Genomic DNA, 24,304 nt, shown 5'->3' with positions numbered 1-24,304 from the left:
AGATGAGCTGCTTTGACACTGTCTGTCTTACAAAACAGAAAGAACAGACAGAAAGAGAGGAGGGCACACAAGTCCTTTCCCTCCCCAGTGGGTTCCGCCCAAGAGTTGGGTCAGACTCCCCAGACAGCCATGCTATGCCCGCGCGGTCTGCCAGCCTCCAGGCGCTCGGCACAGGCAGGCCGCCCGCCAGCATCCAGGGCTGTTCGGCTGTGCCCCCAGGAGTGTGCGGCCGGCTCACAGGTCCCGGGAGAAAGATGCACGGCTCTAGCAACTCTCCCGGAACTCAGACTCCTCAATGATGGCATCAGAATGCAAAAGAAAAGTCTGGATTGTCTTCTCAACATCATAAAGTAAAAGTTACAGAACTTAATGTTAACAAAAAGGTTTCTTCACACTAATTTCAAAACAAAAGTAGTTTAAATAGGAGTAATTTGTATGATTGTTTTTAATTAATGTTATTAGTTTAGTCCTGAATCCCACTCACAGAAGTGAAGAAATTCAAACTAGTTAAAATAGAACCCTGTCAGAAATGAAAGCAGCACAGGGTCTAGCTCCTTCACATTAGCATCTTCCAATGGTGATTTCTCTCACCCTAAGAAATTACTTAGGCTAACAGACTTTATTTCATCACATATACAGTACACTCTGTACTAATGGATCTCATAGCTATCACTGTAACGATTTACATTTTAGAGTTTTCCGAAATATGAAGCAATCCCACGTACTTTTCTCTCTTCAAAGTTAGTATATACAATTACAATGCAAATCTCCAAGCCGACCGAAGAGAGAGTATTCAGTTCTGCAATGTAACCACCATCATTACTTTGATGCAATATAATCACCAATAACTAACACAGAATTTCAGATCAAAGGCTCAACTTTCAATAGCTATGATGCACAGCAGTCCCCTCCTAATGCACAATTTTCCTTTCTGTGGTTCCAGTTATCAGCCGTCAATAGCGCTCAAAGAATAAATGGACAATTCCAAAAATAAACACTTCCCAAGTGTTAAAGCACACACCACTCTGAGTAGCATGGGGAGACCCAGCCACCACCCAGCCTGCGACGTGGATGCTCCTGTCCCTCTGCACATCCACCTCCCTCCGTCTCCCCACTTGGGTGCAGTGTCACCTACATCCCCAGGAGAAGGGGGCGAGTGCAGGACAGTACGACAGTCTGAGAAAGAGAGAGAGAGAGACCGCACTCCTGTAGCTGTTACTACAGTGTAGAGCAATCATGGTTCTATTCAATTGCTATTATTGCTCATTTCTTACTTTGCCTAATTTGTAAATCAGACTCCATCACAGGTACGTGTTAATAGCAAAAACCAGGGGAGTCTCAGGACACCCCCTCTGTGGACAGGAGGGGGACTACTGTACACGGCTTTACGGGAAATCTAGGTACTGATGACACAGCTTAAAGGTGACCCACAAGACAAAAGGCTTGCCTCATAAACACATATTTTAAAAATCTGCCATTTATTTCCCAAAATTAATGTAATTCTTTATCACCACAAATACACTGCTCTTAAGTTCCACCTACACAAAATATAGCCACATTTTAAGATTTTATTTATTTATCTTTAGAGGGGAAGGGAAGGAGAGAAAGAGAGAAATGTCAGTGTGTGGTTGCCTCTTGTGAGTCCCCTGCTGGGAACTGGCCTGCAACCCAGGCATGTGCCCTGACTGGGAATCGAACCGCGATCATGTGGTTCGCAGGCTCGAGCTCAATCCACTGAGCTACACCAGCCAGGGCGGAATATACCCACATTTTAAATTATTTATACAGACAGTTAAGATACATGTTCTGGTTGTTATAACACTTAAAACGCAAAATTAGCATTTGTTCACTAATGATTACAGACTAGTCGTCCCTATCTGTACATGTAACTTTCTAATATCATGATACATTGCCCCATAAAATGACTGCTAATATTTTGGCGATGTTTGCCCTTGGCTATTGTGAATGACACTGCAGTAGAATCAGTGAGCAGACGCCTGTGCAAGCCCCTTTGTCCGGGTTCCCATTTTTGAGAAGCTCAGAAACTTGATCTGACTCACGAGCTCACCTTCCTGTCTGCTCATGTTTTGTTAGCTGGCCTGTTCACGCTTCCAGGTCTTGGTGTTCACATTAATTCTAGGCCCACAGGATAAACTCTAAGGGCTCTGACTGGTATTGCCCGTTATCATTATTACAGTATACAAGCCATTTATTACATTTACTTTTCCTGTACAGTTTCCTGTTAGAAAACGAGACATCCTGGAAATGGACACCAAGAAGCCTTGTTTCTAACTCTGGTTTGAGTCCTCACTAGTTGTGTCCATGAGCCACTCACTGAACCTCTCTGAATCTCAATTTCACTCTGTAAATTTGTACAATGCTCTAAAATTCCATCTAGCAATGAGTCTGTAATTCCAATAAGTGGAAATGAGTATAGCTCTAATTTAATAACCCCAATGGAAATGCTACATGATAATTTCTCAACTTATAATCTCTTTTTCTTCAAAAATCTAAGGAATGAAAACTTTCAAAAACATATACACATTTGTTCATCCATTCATCTGCTAGACATTCATGTGCAAGTTTTTGTGAGAACGTTTGCAACTCATTTGGGTAAATCTCTAAACACAACTACTAGACTGTATGTTCTAATGAACAAAATGAACTAACAAGCAAAATAGAGACAGACTCAAAGAGAGCAGGCTGTCAGCTGGTCCGGGCAGGGGGAGGGGCTGAGGGCTGAGGGCTGAGAGTAGGGAGGGACTGAGCCAAAAGAGAAAGAGCAAACTCATGGACAGGGGTAACAGTGTGCTGACGGCTGGTAGAACGGTGGGGGGAGGCGAAGGGGGTATGGTGGGTACGTGGCGATGGGAGGAGACTTGACTTGGGGTGGTGACCACACCTTATGGTACACAGATGAGAAGCTGTGGAATTGTGAACCTGAGACCTGCACAGTTTTGTTAATCAGAGCCACCCCAGTACATCCAATGGAAAGGGAAAAGGGGACTTTGTTTAGCTTTGTGTGAAACTGCCAAACAGTCTTCGAGAGTGGTTGTGCCACTTTGCATTTCCACTGGCCTGGACGAGACTCACTGTTCACTTCATTCTTGCCAGGGTTTAGTGTCGTCATTGTTAATATTGAATGTTTTGGGTCTTTTGACTTTCTACATAAAATAAGTGTGTTCATGTCCACAAAGTGCCTCGCGGAGGTTCTGATACGGATGGCACTGAATCTGCAGATCAAGTTGGGAAGAAGTAACACCCTAACAACATGGAGTCCTCCTGTCCATGTGCATTTATGAGGGTCTTTTTCATTTCTTTCATCAGTCTTCTAGTTTTACTCACGTACATCTTGCAGATACTCTCTTCAATACTTCACATACACTTTTCAAAAAGTCTTAATGGTGAAAAAATAAAAGAAGCCATTTGCACTGGAAGACAGAACCTGAACAAAAATAATACTGCTGTCTCAAAGTTTCGATATCATCTTCCCTTTGAAGCGAATTATCCTTACCAACTGAGAACGGCCAAACACCCACACCGTCCCAGCAGTCTGAAAGCGTGGCTTCGAACTGTGGGCACTCTTCCCCCCATCAAGAGCATGAGGTCCCTCTTCCATAACCCCCAAATCTGAGCTCTGGGACTGCTGATTAATCACAACAAAAGCGAGGCGAAGCATTCTTCCAGGTTCAGGCCCTGACAAACTGGGGACTTCCACCTCCTCTTAGAACACTGTTTCCTGGGATGTTTGCTCTCCTGGACCAGCCTCCGTACCAGGGGGACAGCCAAAGTGCCCCCAGAGAGATCCCCTTGAAGAGGAGGAATCAGTAGCCAGTCCCACTCCGCCAGACAGGTGAGGGGGCGGCTAGACTCCACGCTAGCCCCGCCCCCACCCCTCCCCAGGCCACCCAGCAGACCCCACCCAGAGTGCTGGTTTGTGAGCAAAATAAATGACTGTTGTTTTAAGCCGCTGAGTAGTGGGGTACTTTGTGTCTAACTACAGACAGCAAAAACATTCCTATAAACAACTGAATACGGGCTTTATAAACATTAAAATTGAACCATCTACTTCAAAGGACCAGAAATGTTTTGCTAGACTTCTAACAAAGTAGAGTTACTAATCCTATGGAAATTATTAAGGAATCAATCAACTCTCAGCTTTTTAGTTAAAGCCAATTATGTTTGTCACTTTATTGCAAAATGAATTAACTCAAACTCACATTAAATCAGAAAATGTTCAGTTCCATCCTAAACCATAAGACAGTATTACTGAGTTCTAACTGAAGTAATAAAATATACACAGCCTCTATGTCACAATAATTGTCTCAATCTTCAAATATGTTGACATTTGAGTCAATCACCTTCAAACTGATCTTAAAGCTTTTCAGTATCTTGAAACAACAAAGAAAATTTAACTTGTCTTCAAAACACTGTGCTCACTAGGAGAGGCACAGAAGCCCTGAGTGTTAATGGGCAAATGAAGGTGAGGGGTCGGGGCTCTACTTCCCACTCTGGAAATTATGTGAAGTGAAAGGGCGAGATCCAACAAATGCTTTAGTTAAGTTCTGTGGAAATTAATGTGAAGATATTTGATAACGTATTCACAAATAAATCCTTTGACTCTGACTCAGAGTTGTTACTTTAATTTCTAATCTTTAAATACAGTACTTAATACTGACTTTAAATGTTCAACCGGCCAAGCAAGTAAAGAGGAGTGATGTGCTGTTGTTCCCAGACGATGCCCTCCCCCACTCTTCGGAGCCCACGGGGCCCAGAGTGGCCGAGGGCAACCGCTCCCGGACACAGCTCCAGGCCAAGCCTCACACTGACCCTCTGAGTGCCGTCCGCCGGGTGGAGGAGAGTCTTGTGCAGAGGGGTGAGGGTGTTCAGGCTCACACACTGGACTCTGACATGACATCCAGGGGGATAAGGAGGAGGACATGGCCAGGATGCCAAGTGTGGTCACAAAGAAACTGGAGGGCGTGATGGAAAATGTCAAGTAAAGGAGAAAAAAAATACATCCGCGTTTATAGCACCAGGTTATCAAAGTAAACAGAAATAAGGTGAAAATAAAGGGAATAAGAAATACAGACGTCCTAGTGATGACAGTCATTATATCACAAAACACAAGTACACTCAAAGTCCACATCTACAAAGGCTAAATTATTGAGCCCTTCTGGCCACTGAAGAGTAATTCCACTGGCTTGGAATGGGATTGAGTTGCTTGCTTTCTAGTGTGTCTTGTAAATAAGTGGAAGCAAATTTACCGCAAAGATGCCAGCTATTAACCTATAAATTAATTATAATAATAATTTCAACTGGATTTCATAAAATTAAATGACTGTCATATGGAGGAAAAATTCAGGAAAACAGCCAAGAAAATCTGAAAAACAACTACAGGATGGGACTCGCCGTGCGGGCCAATCGTGAGCAGCACTTTAAGTGCGCTAGGGCCCCCGCGCACACAGAGCAGACACACCGCACGGGCCAGAACGCAGAGCCAGACTCTGGGGACTGCCGACGCACCCTGGAACCCAACGACAGGTTCAAATCAGCGGGGAAAGGCTATGCAGTAAATAATACTGAGACGGCTGGTTATCTTTTCAAAAATGTTTAAATCCTCATAAAATATCTACATCTCATACCACAGAATCCTAGATGGATTAATAGACAAACACAGTGTGTTGTGTGTGCACATCACTGGAATAAAATATACAAATTTTTGTAAGTTTTAGAAAGAAAAGTTTTCTTAAGACGCAACACCCACAAACGGAAAGAAAAACAACTTCTGAACACCAAAAAGCACTACAAATGAGACAAGGAATTACCAGAGGTAGTAGGTACAACACACATGGCAGATAAAAGACAAATATCTACAATATATAAAGAACTCCCAGAAACCACTCAAAACAGGAAAGCGAGCAAATAGAAGCATGGGCACATACCAGCTATATCACTAATCACTTTAAATGACAATGGTCTAAATATACCAACTGAAGGGAGCCAGAACCCAAAAGAAACCCACTTTGAATGTAAAGACACAGGTTAAAAGTAAAGAGAGAGAGATGTACACCAGGCTAACAGTAACCAAATGTTACTGCAGCAGTTACATTACTCTCAAACAAAGCGACTTCAAAACAAAAGAAGAAAAGCATCAGGAATAAAGAGCAGCACTATGTGAAGATACAGGGGTCCGGGAAGACATCAGCAACCCTTCGGCACACAAGCCAGACGAGAGAACGTTAGAGCGTGCGAGGCAAAGCCTGAAAGCAGTGCGGGGAGAGACGGACAAATCCATCATCAGACCTGGAGCCTGCGCCAACTCTTCCACATCAATAAGGCACACAGCTGAACTGAACAGCTCCACCCCTTAACCGGATTTCATTGACACTTACGGACCATCTCATCCAACAGCAGCAGAAGACAGACTCTTCTCAAGTACACATGGAACGTTCACTGAGATGGGCCCAGGGGGTGGGCTACACAACACACCACAACAGTTTAAAAGACTGGAAATCACAAAACGCACTCTCCCAGTCAACAGTGGAATTAATCTAGAAATTAATAACAGAAAATTGGAAGATTCACAATTATTTGGAGATTTAAAAACATTACTTCTAAACAATTTATGGTCCAAAAAGAAGCCTCAAGAAAAACTAAAAAATATTTTGAACTAAATGAAAATAAAAATACAACTTTAAAAAATTTGTGAGACACGGCCCTGGCTGGTATGGCTCAGAGGACTAAGCGCCAGCCTGCCAGCTAAAGGATCGCAAGTTCGATTCCCAGTCAGGGCACATGTCTGGATTGCCAGCCGAGTCCCAGTAGGGGGCGTGTGAGAGAAAACCACACATTGATGTCTCTCTTTCTCTCTCCCTTCCCCCCTCTTTAAAAATAAATAAATAAAATCTTTTAAAATAATTAAATTACCGCTTCAAGTCATGGTGATACTCTCTTCCTGAGAATTTTCTTTTTTTTAATATATTTTACTGATTATACCATTACAGTTGTCCTATTCCCCCCTTCATTCCCCTCCACCCTGCACACCCCTCCCCCCTTTAGTTTATGTCCATGTGTCACAAGTTCTTTAGATTCTATATTTCTTGCCCTGCCCCCTGTGTATTTTCTATAATATACAAATGATGTATTATAGAACTATACACCTGAAACTTACATGATTTTTAAACTAATGTCACCCCAGTACATTCAATAAAAAGGAGAAAAAGGAAAAAATAATTAAATTAAATTAAAACTTCATTTAAAATTTTTTTGGTTGGAAAGACATGCTTTTTTTTAAAGAAACAGACATCAATTTGTTGTTCCATGCGTTCATTGGTTGATTACTGGAGATGCCCTGACTGGGGACTGAACTCCTAACCTTGGCATATCAGGTTGACACTCTAACCTACTGAGCAACCCAGCCAGAGCATAAATTCTTTATTTAAAAAATATGCTTACTTTTCCCCCAGTGCTTCTTATTTTGTCTCTTCTTAACTCCCTTCCAGTAAATGAAATTAAACAGTAAAATTTAACAGTATCTACAATATTCTGAAATGCCTTAAACCCTAGATTCTACTTTTTATTTGCTGTTATTTCTAAAATAAATAAAACTGAACAAATTTAACTAAGTGAAATCATGTGTTCAATGTGGACTATGCCGGGGAATGTTAATCCTCAATCTCAGAAGTCAGAGTTTACTCTGTATATGAAGCACTCTGTGTAGCATAATAGCTACACAGCTATTTATTACAGAGCAAATTTTTTTTACTTTACGATTGGCGATTATTTAAATTTGTAATACATCTCCATCTTTTCCATTATTTGGTAAAAAACTGTGAAGTACTAGTAAAAACCCACATCACATAAAAAGCTGACAGAATCCCCCTTAAACATTTTAATAAACACTACAATACAATTATTCAATATAAGGAAGCAGGGCACGTGATAAAACTATACAGGTAAGTCATCATTTCCAGTGATCTGTAACATCACTGTCCCCAACAGTTACATTTAAAACCTACACGGTACGTCATAAGGAGAATTAATATCTCACATGCTATCCTGCTTAAGAGGTTATGAAACATTTTTTAGATTTATACATTATTCCGTAATTGATGAATGCACAGATGTCTGCTGAGCACCCAGGGCATGCTCATCACGGCGTTCTGCTGTGAAAACACAAAGGCGGAGAAGCAGCAGTCTCCGCCCTCAAAGCACTCGAGTCTAGTGGGAGACACAGAGGCGGCAGGCAACCGCCATCGCAATGAGGCACAGAGGTAAGGACACATGGCTCTGCTACCACTACCAACGCCTGAGAATCAAATAGCGCTCCTTAGAGAGTGATGCTTAAAGGGGCCCCTGAGGCTGAACGGAGGTGAAACAGGCAGAGGGTTTCAAGGTGGAGCAGGGCAGGGAAGACGGGGAAAGCAGAAGACACCACGCAGACAGAACCCTGGTCAGGCGAGCACAGTGCGGGCGCAGGATTACTGGAACCACACACGGTGTGCGCCCATGGGGGCTGGGCCAGAGGGCCGGCGGGGGAGCCAAGAGCAGAGGAACAGCACAGAGGGGCTCTGTGCGGCCTGCTGAGCAGCCAGCCTCTGTCCTGCAGGCAACGAGAAGAACAAATGCAGGCTGCGGACAGGGACAGGGGACCAGCGAGATGGATGGGAACTCGGTGAGTGTGAGAGAGGGCTCCGAGATGGATGCCCTGAGAGGGAGGAGACGAGAATGACACACCACCGGTAGCGGTGACTGAGGACAGGTGCAATGGAGGCGGAGAGGACCACCAAATTGTGCCAGATAAGCTGAGTGCAGAGGGCCTGGTTAGCTCTCAGGGTAAAAATTCAAGAAAAAGACACCGAGTCGCATCTGACATGAAGAGTGGGTCCCACAGTCAGTGTGTGGGATGAAAACTGCAACAAGAAAAGTCCTCTCTGAAAACCCTTTAGGAAGTTCCCCGACCCCGGCGGAGACCCATCCCTCGCCCCACAGTCATCCGATCCCCAGCACTGGAGTGAAGTGCTGTTTCTTCGGTGAAGCACCAAATGATCGCTAAGGAGAATCATGAGAGGATTTACTTGAATTTCCAACTGTTATAAAAATATTTTCTACTCTCTTTTACTTGCCAGGTGTATGTGTTGACTTCCTTGAGTGAAAAGTGTATATGATGCAAATTAAATGTCCGCGTTTAGGTTTTGGTGTAAACGGATGGCAACCAGAGTCACGGTGGACAACGGACAGGAGAGGACGTTGCTTCCCCATTGCTGCGGTAACAAAGCACCACGGAGCTGGTGGATGAAACCACACAACTCACTCTTCCAGTTCTGGAGGTCCCCGCCCAGAATGAGCCTCCCGGAGCCTGCGTCCGTGTGGAAGGAGGACGTGCTGCTTGTCTTCCCTGGCGTTGAGGGGCCATGGTCAAGGCTCCCAAGCTGGCATTCCTGTCGCCTCTGATTCCTCCTGCACGCCTCTTAGGGGACGGTTTGATTACACAGGGCCTGCTAAAATAATCTAGGATGACCCCGCATCTCAAGATCCTCAACCTCACCACATCTGCAAGCCGCAGGTTTGGGGATCAGGACGAACACAGAGGTGGGGTTACCCAGCTCATCACGGAGAGCATGCAAAGAATGAAGATCCTGCTAATTCTCTAGTTCTTACATTGGATGGTGGGTCCTCGCAAGTTCATTTTGCCATTATGCTTCCTAACATATATGCGACATGTATTCACGTGTATATAAATTATATAATGTAAAACATTTTTTAAAAATAAAGAGCCATAAATAAACTCAGAAATACTGACAGTCCAAAGAATGGGCACTCAGAAGGAACTGAGAAGAAAAATGAAACAGAAATCAAAGGAAAAATCTTTCAAGAACGAGAAAGTTAGCTTTTGGGGCTGCAAAGGTCACGTAAGATAAGGAATAAGCAGGGTTATCCGTTTAGCAGCAGGGCCACTGACAACCCTGACCAAAGCGGACGTGGGATGATGGGTGCCGAAAACTGACCGTGAGATGCTGAGGGATACGTGGGAGGTCCCAATCTGGGAGAGGCCGGGTGCAGATCACTCTTACAGACTCGTGAATAAAATACTGCTAATAAACAGACAAAACCCAAGATGCTCTGACAATCCAAAAAGGGGAACTAGAGTCTAGGAAGGATTTATGAACGGAAAAAAAAAAGGTAAGGAAGGGAGAAAGAAACAAAAAGAAAAAAAAGAAGCCATAAAAGAAAAAATAAAGATGATGGTGATGTTACAATTTATTAGGCACTTAGCTTCTGCCCCACACTGTCCTAAGGACTTCATGGACTTTATGAAATAGATTATTAAGTCCATTCTATAAACATAAAACAGACACAGAGTAGGCGGAGATAGGAAATATCAGAGCTAGGACTCAAACACTGGGAGAGCTGACTTCCAAATGTGCGCTCCGACCGCTCTGCTGTACCGATGTGACGGACCCAATGGAGTGGTCTCAGTGTCAGACCACACGTGCGCTCCGACCGCTCTGCTGTACCCAGTTAATAAATGGAAAATCTCTGGAAAATAGTTTTTCCCAAAGTTAGTTCAAGGACAATAGTAAGAGATTATTAAGGAAATTGGCCACATCAACAGCTTGAATTGGAAGCCAATAAATGACATATTAGATTTATATTAGCACACTCCCCCAAACGGGTTATCGTGACTCTGGGGTCATGACAGAGCCTGAGATCAGCACCTCCAGAGTGCACCCTCTTGGCCCGCTTGTCATTTCAGGTGTGGGAGGTCAGACTCAGGCCACCCCCCAACATCCCGCCCCAAGTGATCCTATTACACCTCAGGTTCTTCAGGAACTGGACAGAGCTCCAAGTAGTAAGAGTTAACACCTCCTGCAGCCAAAGGGGAGTCAGGCCAGTGGACAAGTGTTCAAGCCCCCACCTGACACAGGGACAACATGGAAGGGCATCCTGTGTACTTCTGCAGGACTCCAGGGGGGCGGACCTCTGCTGCTCACCAGGGCAGTCTCAGGACCCTCTGCTCCCCCTTCCCGGCCTCCTCACTGGTAGTTCCCAGGGCCACACCCACATCCCTGTCTCAAACTCAACTCCAGGGAATGCCAACCCAAGAGAAAGCCCGCACACGGACCCTGAGAAACAATCCCATGGCCTTTGCTTGAACACGTCCACCTACACAGTCACCCTCAAAGCAGCTGCTGCGAGGCCGTACCTCCTGGTCAAGTCTGCAGGAAAGAAATACAAATATTTGTTGACTGAGTGAACAGACTTCAGCAAGCAAAGGCTTAGAGTCCATTAGGAAAAAAGTTCATAGGTCAGCCCAAACAATATATACAAACAGTATTTGTTCCCTAAAGATATCTCCATATAAAATAAACCTGTCTCTAACTTCTGTTCAGGATGGCCTACCTTTCATTACACCGGAGTTCCTACAGCCTACCTGAGTAGGACATGGCAATGTAATCAGCATGACAAATACTGCCTGTATTACAGCAAACCTCACTGTAACTGAGTCCTCACTTCCCCAAGACTTCTTAAACTTAGTACCGAAGACACGGATCTTCAGTCCCTACCTGGTAATAAAGTTACATAAGCCCGAAAACCTTCCATCAGGCATGCTATCTGCCACACGGGAAAAAACACTGTGAAATGGCAGCTGTCATTCTGACCGTTGTCATTCTGACCATGGCCTTGCCCGCCCTTCTCACTGTTTGGTGATACAAACCAATCCCCTCCGCTGGCTGGAGCCAGTCATTTGAGTTTCTAGGTTTTTGTCACTTGTAACCAGAAGGTCTAACATAAGAGTCAGCATAAATGAAGCGCCGCATAAAATCCCATACTCTCTACAGAAGGGCTACAGAGTCTGGGGCCCATGAGCACCTCCGAAACTCAGCCCCGGTTTAACATGCGCACGCACACACAGTTCTAGAGAGCAGTCACCGACACTTGGACCAGCTGTGCAAAGTAACCCTCTGACTCCCACACTCTCAGCGTAGTTAAGGTTTATGGGTTGATGTTCTAAACCACTGACTCGATGTACTTTTCTACCCACTTACATGCACAACAAACTTGCATCTTTTATCAATTGCCGTGATTTTCAACTAAGGGCACATGTATTTTGAAATCCTTTCTTTGCCCCATTTGTAAGATTTTAGAATGTGAACTCCTCCCTCTTCCCACCACAGTTAAGAATTAATGGTTTACAATCTGATCAAACAAAGAACTTTTTAAATCATCTTTAAAGGTGAGACATAGTAGCAAGCGCTGCCCACCCCGCCCGCCTCTCCTGGGAGTGGGAAAAGCCAGCCTGGACCTCTGACAGTACACAGTACACGGTCAGGGACAGTCACCAGAATCCGAAGGCCCTCGCCCCCAGCAAAGAGCTTACCCTGTGTTTTCCCTCCAACACCCCCTGCCTGAACTAACTAAGCCCACAGCAGGCACCTCTCCAGAAGCACTGAGTCCTGAGGAGCTGGTAACAGATGAAGAGAAATCACCCGTATTTTTCCCTCCCATTCGCTCCAAAAACATGCACCATAGGCAAGCCCATGGCCACATGGAAACCTGCTGGGGCCAAATATCTGAGGCCGGGAAATGTTCCTCTCCACTCACTGAAGCCGTGTCTCCAACAAGGCAGGACGGACACCCACTGTTCCTCTGTGTCCCCTGTGTCCTTCCGCCCCTCAGTCACTGCTCTGCACACAGACACAGGCCTGCTCTGCACAGCAAGGCGGCAGGAGCTGCAGGTCTCCGAACGGAACCAGGCAGTGGGCTTTCAGAACATGATGGCATGAAACTAGAAATCAGTTACAGAAAGACAGGGAAGTTTTCAAATACTTGGAAACTATATAAAGCATCTCTAAACAACCCATGCATCAAAGAAGAAGGCTCAAGGGAAATAAGAAAATATTTGGAAGCAAATGAAAATAAAATGCAATATTTCAAATTTGGGGGGGATGAAACTAAAGCAATTCAAGATGAAGAGACACTTCCCAGCTCATTTGATAAGTCCAAATCTAAGCAAATACAGCGTAAAAAAAGAAAACCACAGACCAATATCCTTCATAAATATTAAACATAAAAAATATTAGCAAATCAAATACAGTGATATATAAAAAGAATTAAACAACATGACCAAGTGGAGTTTATCCTGTGAATGCAAGACTGGTTCAATATTTGAAAATCGATCAATATAATTCACCATATTAACAGTGTGAAGAAAAAAATATATATCAATTGATACAGAAAAGGCATTAGACAAACTAACACTCATTCATGACAACTATTAGCAAACTAGAAGCAAACTTCCTCGATCTACAAAAGGCATTTCTACAAGAAAAAAAAAGCTTTCATATAACATTATACTAATGGTGAAAAACTGAATATTTTCCCCTAGGATTGCTAAATGGCAAGAATGTCTGTCATCACTTTATTTAACATCCTTCTGGAAATCAAAAGAAACAAATCTTAAAGATCAGCATAAAAACTAATAAACTGACCCTATATACAGACTGCATGATTACCGACTCAAAAATCCCAAAGAATATAAAAAATGCTTACAGAACTAACGGGTGGGCACAGCAAGGCTACAGGACACAAAGTTGGCGCATGAAAATCCATCCCATCTCCGCACACAGCTACATGTCGTTAGCACTGAAGTTTTTGAACACTATTTACCACAGCTCCCCGAACTGACATACTTAGACATACATCTAACAAAACATATATAGGATCTGTACATTCAAAACTATGAAACACTACTGAAAAAATGAATAAATAAGTGAAGAGTATACCATGTTTATGGAAGACTAAACATAGCCAAAATAACAACTTTCAAATTAATGAACAGATTCAAGCAACGCCATTCAAAGTTCACCCTGGACCTTTTGTAGCTATAGGTAAGTTGAGCCTAAATTTTAGGTAGATAGAAAGGCAAGGGGAGCAGAATGGCTTCAAATATACTGAAAAAGGAGAAAACTGGAAGAACTGCAACTAGTTAGTTACAATACATATTAACTATAAACTGCAGTCACCAAGAACGTGTGGCACTGCCAAACGAACAGAGTAGAGAATATAAAACAGATTCAGACAACTGTAGCCAGATGTTGACAGGTGCAAGAGCAATGGAAAAGGATAATCTTTACAGTAAGTGGTACAAGTGTGCATCTACATACAAAAAACTTGACCTCAACTCAAATCTCACACCTTATACAAAACTGCACTTGAAATGGATCAGCGATCTGGATGTAAAGCATAGTACATCAAAACTTCAAGAAGATGACACAGGAAAAAATCTTCATGGTCTGAAGTTAGGCAAATAGTTCCTAGATATGAAAATAAAAGTATAATTCATAAAAGCAAAAAATCTGGTAAAGTGAACTTTATCAAAATTAAAAACTTTTACTCTATAAAAGGTACTGTTAAAAAAAAGAAAAAGAAAAAAACAGATTGAGAGAAAACTTTTGCTAACTATGTATATAACAAAGGACTTACATCCAGAATATTTTAAGAACTCTCAAAGCTCAACAATAAAAAAATGATATATATAGTTCAAAGAAAAATACTGGCGAAATGGCACACACTCTAAGGACCACCAAGGAGAGGTGGTCAAGCATTAGGAAATATGGCCGAGAGTAAAGGGCTAACCAAGCTGGAGAGGCGAAGCCAGGAGCACAGACTCCCAGGAGGGTGAGCGGGTACCACGTCCTTCATGGTCGGAAGGGCTGGCGTGCGCAGGGGCCGGAATCCTTCCGCGCGGTATTAATAGGGAACATCACTTCCACCGAGTCTACAGGTAAAGAGGGTTTTCTAGGGCTGCCAAAGAGTCACCATATATTCCTCAACTGCTAAATAATCAAGAAGCAGGAATTTCTAGACATTCTTGCATTAAATAAAGGTGGAAAAGGATGGTCCTAGAATGTTCTTCTCATACATAACATGAATCCATCAACTATAACTTTTAGAGCTAACCTAGCAAAGTAGAAGGCATTGTACATCAAAAAGGTATCCCTTCCTGCCGAAATATCACCTTTTGCTGCACAGAAATATTATAAAGCACTTTAAGTTCCAATTTTAAAAGACTAAATAAATAATAAAATCTTAACAAAAACCATGTTGAGACTTACTTAATTCTCCAAATCTCACTTGCACTAAGAATATTAAAATTAAGTTACTAATGTCTAACTACATCTCATTTCATTAGACTTAAAACACAAAAGGTACAAATTTCATGCAAATTTCTGTAAGTATTTTCAAGAAACCCCTTGAAAAAGAAGTGGCCTTTCCCGCGCGGAGTGTAGTGCTCAGAAGAGCCGAAACATCTGCACTCACCCTAAAGCTCATCAAGACAGACTGACATTTTTAGGAGAAGCATATGGCCTGCTGAACAGTCACCTAGAACAGAATCTTTTGTCTGGGAAGCCCTATTCAAGGTCCATTTACTTATGTATGGAGTGGCTGCAGAAAGAAGAAAACATATTTTGAGTCCTAAAAAACACAAAGAAATAAACCCTTCGTCCTGCTTCGTGAAGCACACAGCAAACACACCACAAAAGCGGCCGGTGCTCTGCTCTGGGCATCTGAAACAATTCTAAGAAACTGCTGAAACAAAAGAACTCTAGAAAAGCAGGACACTTTCTTAGAGCACTACATCCACCAAAGGCCACCTCCCTAAAAGAGGCATTTCCATTTTAAAGGGCAAAACACTTTCTTCTTAAAACTCTGAAGGGCAGAGTTCAACAGCTGCGTTGTATTAAACCTGAGTCCTTCCAAAAGGAAGGACGGGGGTCTCTGGAGAGAGCACAACGTGGCCGCCGGCCTCCCTGCTTTCTCCAGCGTTCTCCAAATGCCTGTCTGCCTCCAAGCAGAGTTTCTCCAAGAAAAAGCCTCTATCCCATGCATGGGTGAAAAGCACAAAACAATTCGGATTTGGAAAACTTGTAAACATTAAAGCTTTTTTGTTTGTTTCTGGTAATCTCTGCACATCCCCCACCCCAGGAAAAAGTGCATTTTGAAGTCTTTCGAGATACAGCATTAAAAACTATTTAAAAGAAAAAAAAAACACAGTAGTTTTCAGCCCTAGCTTCCCATCGGAATCACCATAAAGCTAAGCCTCAACCTAAACTTAGCGAACCAATATATACTGGGACCAATGCACCTGGATTTTTTACGTCCACAACAGGTGACCTTGATGCAAGGGTTTAAACCCCACCGAACTGAATGGCGCGATCCCTCAGAGGAAAATCAGGGCTATCGAGGGCCCTGCCCGCGTAGCTCAGTCGGTAAAAGTATCACCCCAATATGCCAAGGTTGCAGTTATACACAAGAAAGAATGAGCCAATGAATGCGTCCATAAGTGGAACAAATGGGTTTCTGTTTCAAACTCTCTATCTCTAAAAGTAATTTAAAAAATTAAGTCCAGGAAGTAAAGGCAGAAAGAAAAGGTCACATCTGAGCAACTAACTAGTTCTAAAGAACCTAAGGCTGTATTCACTTATCAAAATAGACAATAGAAGGAGAATTTGAAATAGAATTTTGAATTGCTCTCATGCCATTACTTAAAGGACAAAAGCCTTAAAATAGTTTGCCAGAATACCCAAATATTTAGATGAAAGTAGTTATGAAAAATGTGTCCACTGAATAATACAGGTCCAATAAGGTTCCATCAGAACCTTTGGAAGCTAAAACAGAAAAGCTCTGAGTGCATGCATTGTCTGTGATTATCTGTCAACCTTAAAGAAGCCCCAGGCTTTAATCACCATCATCAGAGCTTCCTTTTCTCCATTTCACACAAAACCTAACAGGTTCACTTGCTTGATATTCACAGCCACGACAAGCCAGAAAGGGGAGTGGAACTGCTAAAGGGGAAGCAGGCCAGGGCAGGAAGGACCCCAAACACATTACATAGCAGACACAAGAACTCAGAGAGCACAATGGACACTGGACAGTTTTTAAAGGCAGCCGAATAAAGTGACTGTTTTCCCTAATGACCAGTGGAGCAAGACACAGAAAGTTACGTTCAGTATGCCTTATTCCTGCAGACATTACGTGTGTTTTATTTAAGAGGGTGCGAAAGTATAAAAATCAAGTTACCTGTAGAAAGTCTCTCACCAAAAATAATTACAAAATTTATAGGGAAAAACCCTAACTGAAAAATAAACAAAAGGAAAAAAACCCTAATTTCTTAGCTGGAGTCTCTTGTTGCACAAAAGGAACAGTGGAGTGGAAGTAAAGAGCACCAGATAGTCTCTCAAAGAACACACCTCACCAACAAGAACAGAAATCATGGAAGACACTGAGGTTTTAATTTATTATTATCAGACATAATTCTCTCTGGATTGCTAAATCTGACGATTTCCTAGGAACGTACAGGCACCCCTTGGAGATACTGCGGGTTGGGTCCCAGACCACCGCAATAAAGTGAGTCTCATGATAAAACGAGCCATAATCTTTTTGCTCCTGGAAGATATTGTTTTCAATTTGTAAAAAACACAGCATCTGTTAAGTCCAATAAAGCCATGCACGATAAAAGGAGGTATGCCTGTAAACTGAAAAACCTGTTTCCTCACCTGTATCTGCTCCTTGTCTGAAAAAAACAGAGACTAAGAACACCTGAGTTCACAGGATTCCTATGAGAACTACATGAGATAATAATAATACAGGCAGTTTCTGGCACAGTGGCTAATACACAGTGAGAAATATATGTTAGCTGCTACTCTTAATTTGTGTTCAGAATAAATACCGTAAAAATGATTCTCAACTCTCACCATGGGCTACATTTCAGAAGCTTTTCCAAACTGCCTTGCTCCGCACCCGACCCACAACAACCTGAGGCCTCTACTAAGCTGTATTATGAGGGGGCAAAGCTGCCCCTCCTTCTCCACTGAGTCCCACGGGCCACAAACTCGTAAACATTTCACACAGAGCAGCTTGCAAAGAACAAGTCTAATGATCACAGTTAGCTATGGCTATTCCAGAAAGCTCTCATGTTCCACGAGTGCCCTTTTCCAAATACATTCATTTACACTTTTTAACTTATTTTTTAAAAGATTTTATTTATTTATCTTTAGAGAGGAAGGGAAGGAGAGAAGGAGAGAAATATCAATGTATGGGTTGCTTCTTGTGAGTCCCCTGCTGGGAACTGGCCTGCAACCCAGGCATGTGCCCTGACTGGGAATCGAACCGCGATCACGTGGTTCTCGGCCCGCGCTCAATCCACTGAGCTACACCAGCCAGGGCATTTACACCTTTTTTAATTTGAGTACAAAAGAGGAGTCAGGAAATGTACGAACACAAAAAAAATCTAGGATGTCAAACGAGAACTAACCAGTTTGGGGTGAATACCCAATTACAAATAATTAGAAAAGAATAGGTGTTTTGTAAGTACTTTATATTCACATTTATTGGGTTGACCAAGAAGTTCATTTAGTTTTTTCTGTACAGTGACTAGTAGCACTTAGTTGTCTTTAACGTCATTTGAAACAATTTTGTTAGACTGTATCATGAAAGCTGTTACATTAGCGTGCATTTTTTAAAAAATCAAAATTGGTTAATTTTTGTGCAGCCATTTTAATATTAAAGATGGAAGAAGATAAGCAACGTTTTTGGTATATAATACTTTATTATTTCAAGAAAGGTAAAAATACAACTAAAAGGCAAAAAGATCTGTGCAGTGTGTGGAAAAGGTGCCGTGACTGATCAAACATGTCAAGAGTGGTTTGTGAAGTTCTTTGGTCACTGCTGACATTTCGGCCAAGTGACTCCTTGCTGTGGGGCCGTCTCATGCATTGGAAGGTGTGGACTCCCACCCACCAGAAGCCAATAGCGGGAGAGAGCCGATGTACTCAAAATATATCCAACTCAGTCAAGTTACTAGTGAAAATGAAAAATGTCTTTTATTTTATGGCAAACACAGAATGGACTTTTGGCCAACCCCAAACATAGGTCCGTATCTACGTGGCTTTCACTTATGTGGCTACTGATGGCTTCTTTTTTCCCTCACAATCACAGCTCTAAACTCGTACTATATTTGCTCATCTATGCACACATTTACCTGTGAGGTACAGGACATTACACTAGGTGCCATGAAGTATACAAAACTAAATGAAGTTGTTTTCCAACCCTCCGAAAGCCTGCAACCTGGCTCAGCTGACCTGCTCCTTTGCCAGTGTGCACGTGTGTGTGTGTGTGTGTTACGCTGTGGGGGACAACAGTCCACACACCTTGGTGGCACACAGCAGAGGCTTCTTTCTCAATCGCATTGCATTTCATGTAACCCGCAGGCTTCTGCTTTGCTCCCTGTTACCCTCATCCCAGGATCTGGGCTAAATGAAAAGACCTGACTCAGGATACGTCCATCTCAGCAGAGGGACAAGACACACAGCAGGCCCTCGGAGCACTCCCCAGGCTGCTGCTGGACAAGGCATTCCAGTTCCAGTAGCAGTTCATTGGCCAAAACAAGTCACTTGGCCAATGGGGTGGTGATGTATGATCCTGTCACAGGGAATGGAAATGAATATTTTAAGAATTCCATCTACCACTAAGATTAAATAAAAATACTCAAATTTGAATTAACATAAATTAACATGTATTTAGGTAAGGTTTACTATGTTCCAGACACTACTCTAGTATTTATTAGTATTAGAATAGTATTTAATTTTCCTAAGAATTGTTCAACAAAAATACTGCTACTGATAAAACAGAGCAACTAATTACGGGTTTTTAATGAGGAAAATAAGCCAAACAATGAAACCTATTAGCAGGTATTTAGGGAAACAGTTCGAGCTCACAAAACCTGGCTTTGATGTGTTCCAAAGACAGCAAAAATAGCTGCCCTTCAGAGAGAAATCTGTTTATACAGCACATCTGAAGTAAAGCCAACGCACTGGTTTTAAACCAGGGTTGTCAAACTCATTTTCACTGGGGGCCACATCAGCCTCAGCATGGTGCCCTTCAAAGGGCCAAAATAATTTTAGGGCTGTATAAACGTAACTACTCCTTAACTGTTAAGGAGCTAAAATTACATTCAGCCCTTTGAAGGCAACCTCGAGGCTGACGTGGTCCCCAGTGCAAACGAGTTTGACACCCTTGTAAATTTAAACGTCCTAAATGTTTTTCAAATTTGGGCTGAGATACTTCCCCAGCAAGGCGTCTAACGCCCAGAACTCTCGAATCCTCAGGGCCTCACACTCCTCGGAGCTTCCTGCACACTCAGAATTTCATACTGGCTTAGGTATCTAGTGCTGGAGAGAGCAAACAGAGCAACTGGGCAGAGCCGGAGACTGGAGCACAGAAGCAGCCTGAACCTCCCCAGTCACCACGGCAGTCGTCAGCCCCTGCTGCGGACCAGAGGTGCTCCGTTCCAGGTGAACGCGAGACTCAGTCCAAAGTCAGGAGTGAAGAGACCGGACTGGCTGAGAGAAGTGTGTGTGTGCAGGTAAACCAGAGCAAGCCCGCTGAGCCCTACGTACTGCTACTCTGAAACAGGGTGCCGTGGTCTCTGGCTTTCGGATCAATACCCTACGTAGTTAAGCTCACCCTGGACACCCCCTTAGGAAAGAGGGGGAGACGCCGAGCCCATGGAGCCAGCAGACTCACTCTAGAGCCCGGGAACTAGACCAGGCGGATTCAAATGATTTCCTCTCTCGTGTGTTTTTGAATTGTCTGCTTTGCTTTTGTATTTTTTACTGATATAATTAAATTCATAAATTAACGCAGCTGGACATACCTTCTCTCCTTCCACAGACAGCTCCCTTCCTCCAGTGTTTATGTTGCCCTCCCTAATTGTCCTCGAGCCATCTGAAATGTACCTCATCTGCAAACGTTTCTAGACATCACTCGTTCTCCTCCACGACTAACCCCCTCAAACCCTCGCTGCTCACAAAGCGCAAGGGAAAGGCAGTGCTTGCGGATGGACAGCAAATACTGCGAGAGGGAGAAGGGCCAGAGATGTCCCCTGAAATGAGACAGTGACATGAACATCATAAGCTCTTTGGGTAATAAATAAATAAATAAATAGGTACAGAAAGCAATAAATGTGTCACTGGACTTGTGTTTAACATGTTTCCCTTGGCTTTTAAGGTTTTTTAAAGTGTGAAACAAAAGTCCTCTTATGTGACCTAAATTTTTATGTGCTTTCCAAATCTCTTCTAATACACTTGCAAGAAGAAACTCTTTAAATCTGGATAATATTAATTATCATCAAAGTTTCCAGAATGTAGTATCTTAACTTCAACTATTCTACTGCTGACATAGCCGTGTTTTGACCAGCCATGCGCCAGTGCACCCTTCGAATCTGTTTTCAGTTCCAGGGCCACTGTGGATACAGTATTGCTTGGGAATGCAAAATTAATGTCCAGAATGTCTAGGAGAACAAGAGCTAAGCTGACTGGACTCCTGTCCAGCCCCACGCCACTCCATGAAGCACCCGGCCTTAGAGCAACACTCGCCGTTCCTCGGGTCCTCCGAAGGCAGACAGTTAACTGCAAACTCACTGGCCTTTCCCCATTTGCAGCATCATTATTTTCCAATGACTGTACATTATCCACTGTCTGGACTACTTACTGCCTGCGAGCCTTTATATGACCCACTAACCTCACCTAAAACCCCCTATTTAAAACCTTAATAAAAATCACCTCCGATGATCCTTTCTAACTCACTCCAGCTCTAACCCTCTGCATTCCCTTTTTTAAATATAACACTAAATTAATTAGCATTTTAACGACTCTCATGGGTCCCACACCCCTTACACCAGTCCATCCAGTCCTCCTGTTCTTGTTCCCAACATTCAGTATGGGGCAGGACACACTCTGTTTAAGCCCTGGTTTACATTTATATTGGGTTGGCCAAAAAACAAACAAAATGTGTGTTTGTTTTTCCATAGATGGCTCTGGTAGTTGTCTTTACCCTCATTTGAGACAATTTTGTTAGACTGTATTGTGGCAGCTGTCATATCAGCGTGCATTTAAAAAAATCAAATTTGGTGAATTGTTGTGCAGCCATTTTAATAGCAAAGATGAAAGAAAATACACAACATTTTCAGTGCATGACACTTTATTGTTTCAAGAGTGGTAAAAATGCAACTGAAACACAAAAAAGATCTGTGCAGAGTATGGAGAAGGTGCTATGATTGATCGAACCTGTCAAAAGTGGTTTGGGAAGTTTCTTGGTACCATCAACATTCTGGCTACAAACTGGGGCTGTCTTATGCATTGCAAGACGTTGAGCAGCACCCTGGCCTCTACTCACTGGAAGCCAATAGCGCTAGATAGCTGACTTACTCAAAATATACCCAAATCAATAAGGTTATTAGTGAAAATTAAGATGTGTCTTTTATTTTACAGAAAAAAAAACTAAACAGACTTTTTGGCCAACCCAATACTAATAAGCTGTGAAAACAACGATAAAACATAATAATTATTTGCAGATAAGAATGCTTGTGTGTGTGTGTGTGTGTGTGTGTGTGCGCGCGCGCGCGCGCGCACGCACAAGTGCTGTGGTGTTAGGACTACAATAAAGTTTTGAAAATTCGGGGAAAAGGGAAATGAAGGATTAAGTAATGCAGTCACAAATAAATGTCACCATTACAAAAATGCTGCAAGACAAAGCAGTAACAGCAAAACTGAAGAGGGTTTAATAAAATTCTGGATGGGGAACATCCCAGCGTGACAACCAGCCTTTGAAAAATTAACCTCTAATATTTTACCAACACTTACTTAGCACCAAGTGTTCCTCCCAAGCAGATAGATGGATGCATAAAACCATGTTTCAGTTCAGAAACCAAATCCAAACGCACTCCAAGCGAAGAGAAATTCACACCCCCGCCCCCCTTGCAGGTAAGGGCCAGCGAGGCGGGCCTGGAGCTGAATTCATCCTCCAACTGAGGACGGGAATGAAAAGCCAGCAGGTGACTTCGCCCCCCTACCCCAGGTAAGGAGTGGAGTGAAGGGCTAACGGATAACTTCACCCCCCGCACGTAAAGACCAGATTAACAGGACAGCAGGTGAATTCGCCACGCAGGTAAGGATGGGAGCAAAGAGCCAACAGGTGACTTTACCCCCCAGGTATAAACCGGAGGGACGGGTCAGCAGGTGACTTCACACACACACACACACACACACACCCCAGGTAAGGACTGGAGTGACGGGCTAACAGGTGACTTCGCCCCCAGGTAAGGACGCGAGGGACACGCCAGCAGGTGAAAAACAGAGGGTGCGGGAACCGGTGAGGCTCCGCCCCTTTTCTAGCCACCGCCGCAGCCCGGGGACAGCCCGCCCCGAGACCTGCCCCGAGGCTGCAGGGCACACAGCCCCAGGAACCCGGACGCCCCCGCCGCTGCCGCCCGGCTCGCCGGGCCCGCGACCTCCCCAGCAGCGCCGCTCGCCCTCCCCCAGGGACGCCTCCCCAGGCCTTCGCCGGGGCCCAACCACACAGAGCCCCACAGAAGAGGAGGAGACGCCCGAGAGCCTGAGGAAGAAGCCTGACAGTCCTGTTACCTGGTCGGAACCCGGGAAACGGCAACCGCAACCACAGCCGCTGCCCTTCCACCCCACAGCGCTCGCCCCAGTGCCTCTGACATTGAGACCGCCGCCATGTTGCCGCACGCGAACGCCGGACGGGTGCCCGGGAAGGACAAACATCCTCCGTTCTCAAGCCCGCGCAATCGCGACGCAGTGGGGCGGGGCTCTGTTCTATTTATTCTTGTCTGGTCTTTTGTTAAACACTGGAATTTAGAAAAAGAGGTGAACGGTTTGGTTGGAGAAAATGCACAACAGCTTTGAGTGTGAATAGTACCCCCATCATTTTTTGTTGTTGTTATGACCGCTTATTTAATAAAAGAACACAAGAAAATACTTGAAAATTTAAACACCTGCAACTCATAATTTTTTCAAAGGACTCCACATATTTAGGGCCGAGCCCACTGGAAGAGCCAGAGGGCCTTTTGGCTCTTGAGAACCTAAAGTACTACTTTTGCAAAGTGTTGCCAGATTGAGCTCGCCGGGCCCCAGGACCAGACTGCGTTCTGAGTGATGCGCTCTGTTACTATAGAGTTTCCAAACGAACTCTGCACACGTGGCCTGGCACAGGGTTATTATTTTTCTTTCTTTTTTGATGTGTGCAGGTATATGAAAAAGTCATGGAGGGTAATACTGGATGTCATGCATTCCCAGCGGTTTCTGAATATGTGATCATAATCCACAGACACCAAGAATATTATTAACTCTCTGTCCATATAAAACAAAAAATCGTCTTCGGAGACAAGTGTGAGGAATGTGTTTGTAGTATGAGCTACTGACCTGAAGAACAATGA

The 24,304-nt window shown here is 43.6% G+C and overlaps 1 protein-coding gene across 2 annotated transcripts in view; it reads right to left on the bottom strand.

The window, feature by feature from the left end:
* NDUFS4 (NADH:ubiquinone oxidoreductase subunit S4) overlaps nt 1-23,666 on the bottom strand; it is a 70,895-nt gene extending 47,229 nt beyond the window's left edge. Inside the window, exon 1 of one of the 2 annotated variants that reach the window (XM_037038500.1) lies at nt 23,490-23,666. In XM_037038500.1, coding sequence (XP_036894395.1) covers nt 23,490-23,633 — 144 coding nt within the window. In that variant the 5' untranslated portion in view covers nt 23,634-23,666. The remainder of the gene's footprint in view (nt 1-23,489) is intronic. The other variant, XM_037038499.1, reaches the window with a different exon arrangement.
* Between the last annotated feature and the right edge of the window lie 638 nt (nt 23,667-24,304).

The sequence above is a fragment of the Sturnira hondurensis genome, unplaced genomic scaffold (genome assembly GCF_014824575.4).
Source record: "Sturnira hondurensis isolate 20B ecotype Veracruz unplaced genomic scaffold, ASM1482457v3 Scaffold0024400, whole genome shotgun sequence".
Taxonomy (NCBI): domain Eukaryota; kingdom Metazoa; phylum Chordata; class Mammalia; order Chiroptera; family Phyllostomidae; genus Sturnira; species Sturnira hondurensis.
Note: the sequence above shows the minus strand (reverse complement) of the source record. Positions and strands in the feature narration are given on the sequence as shown.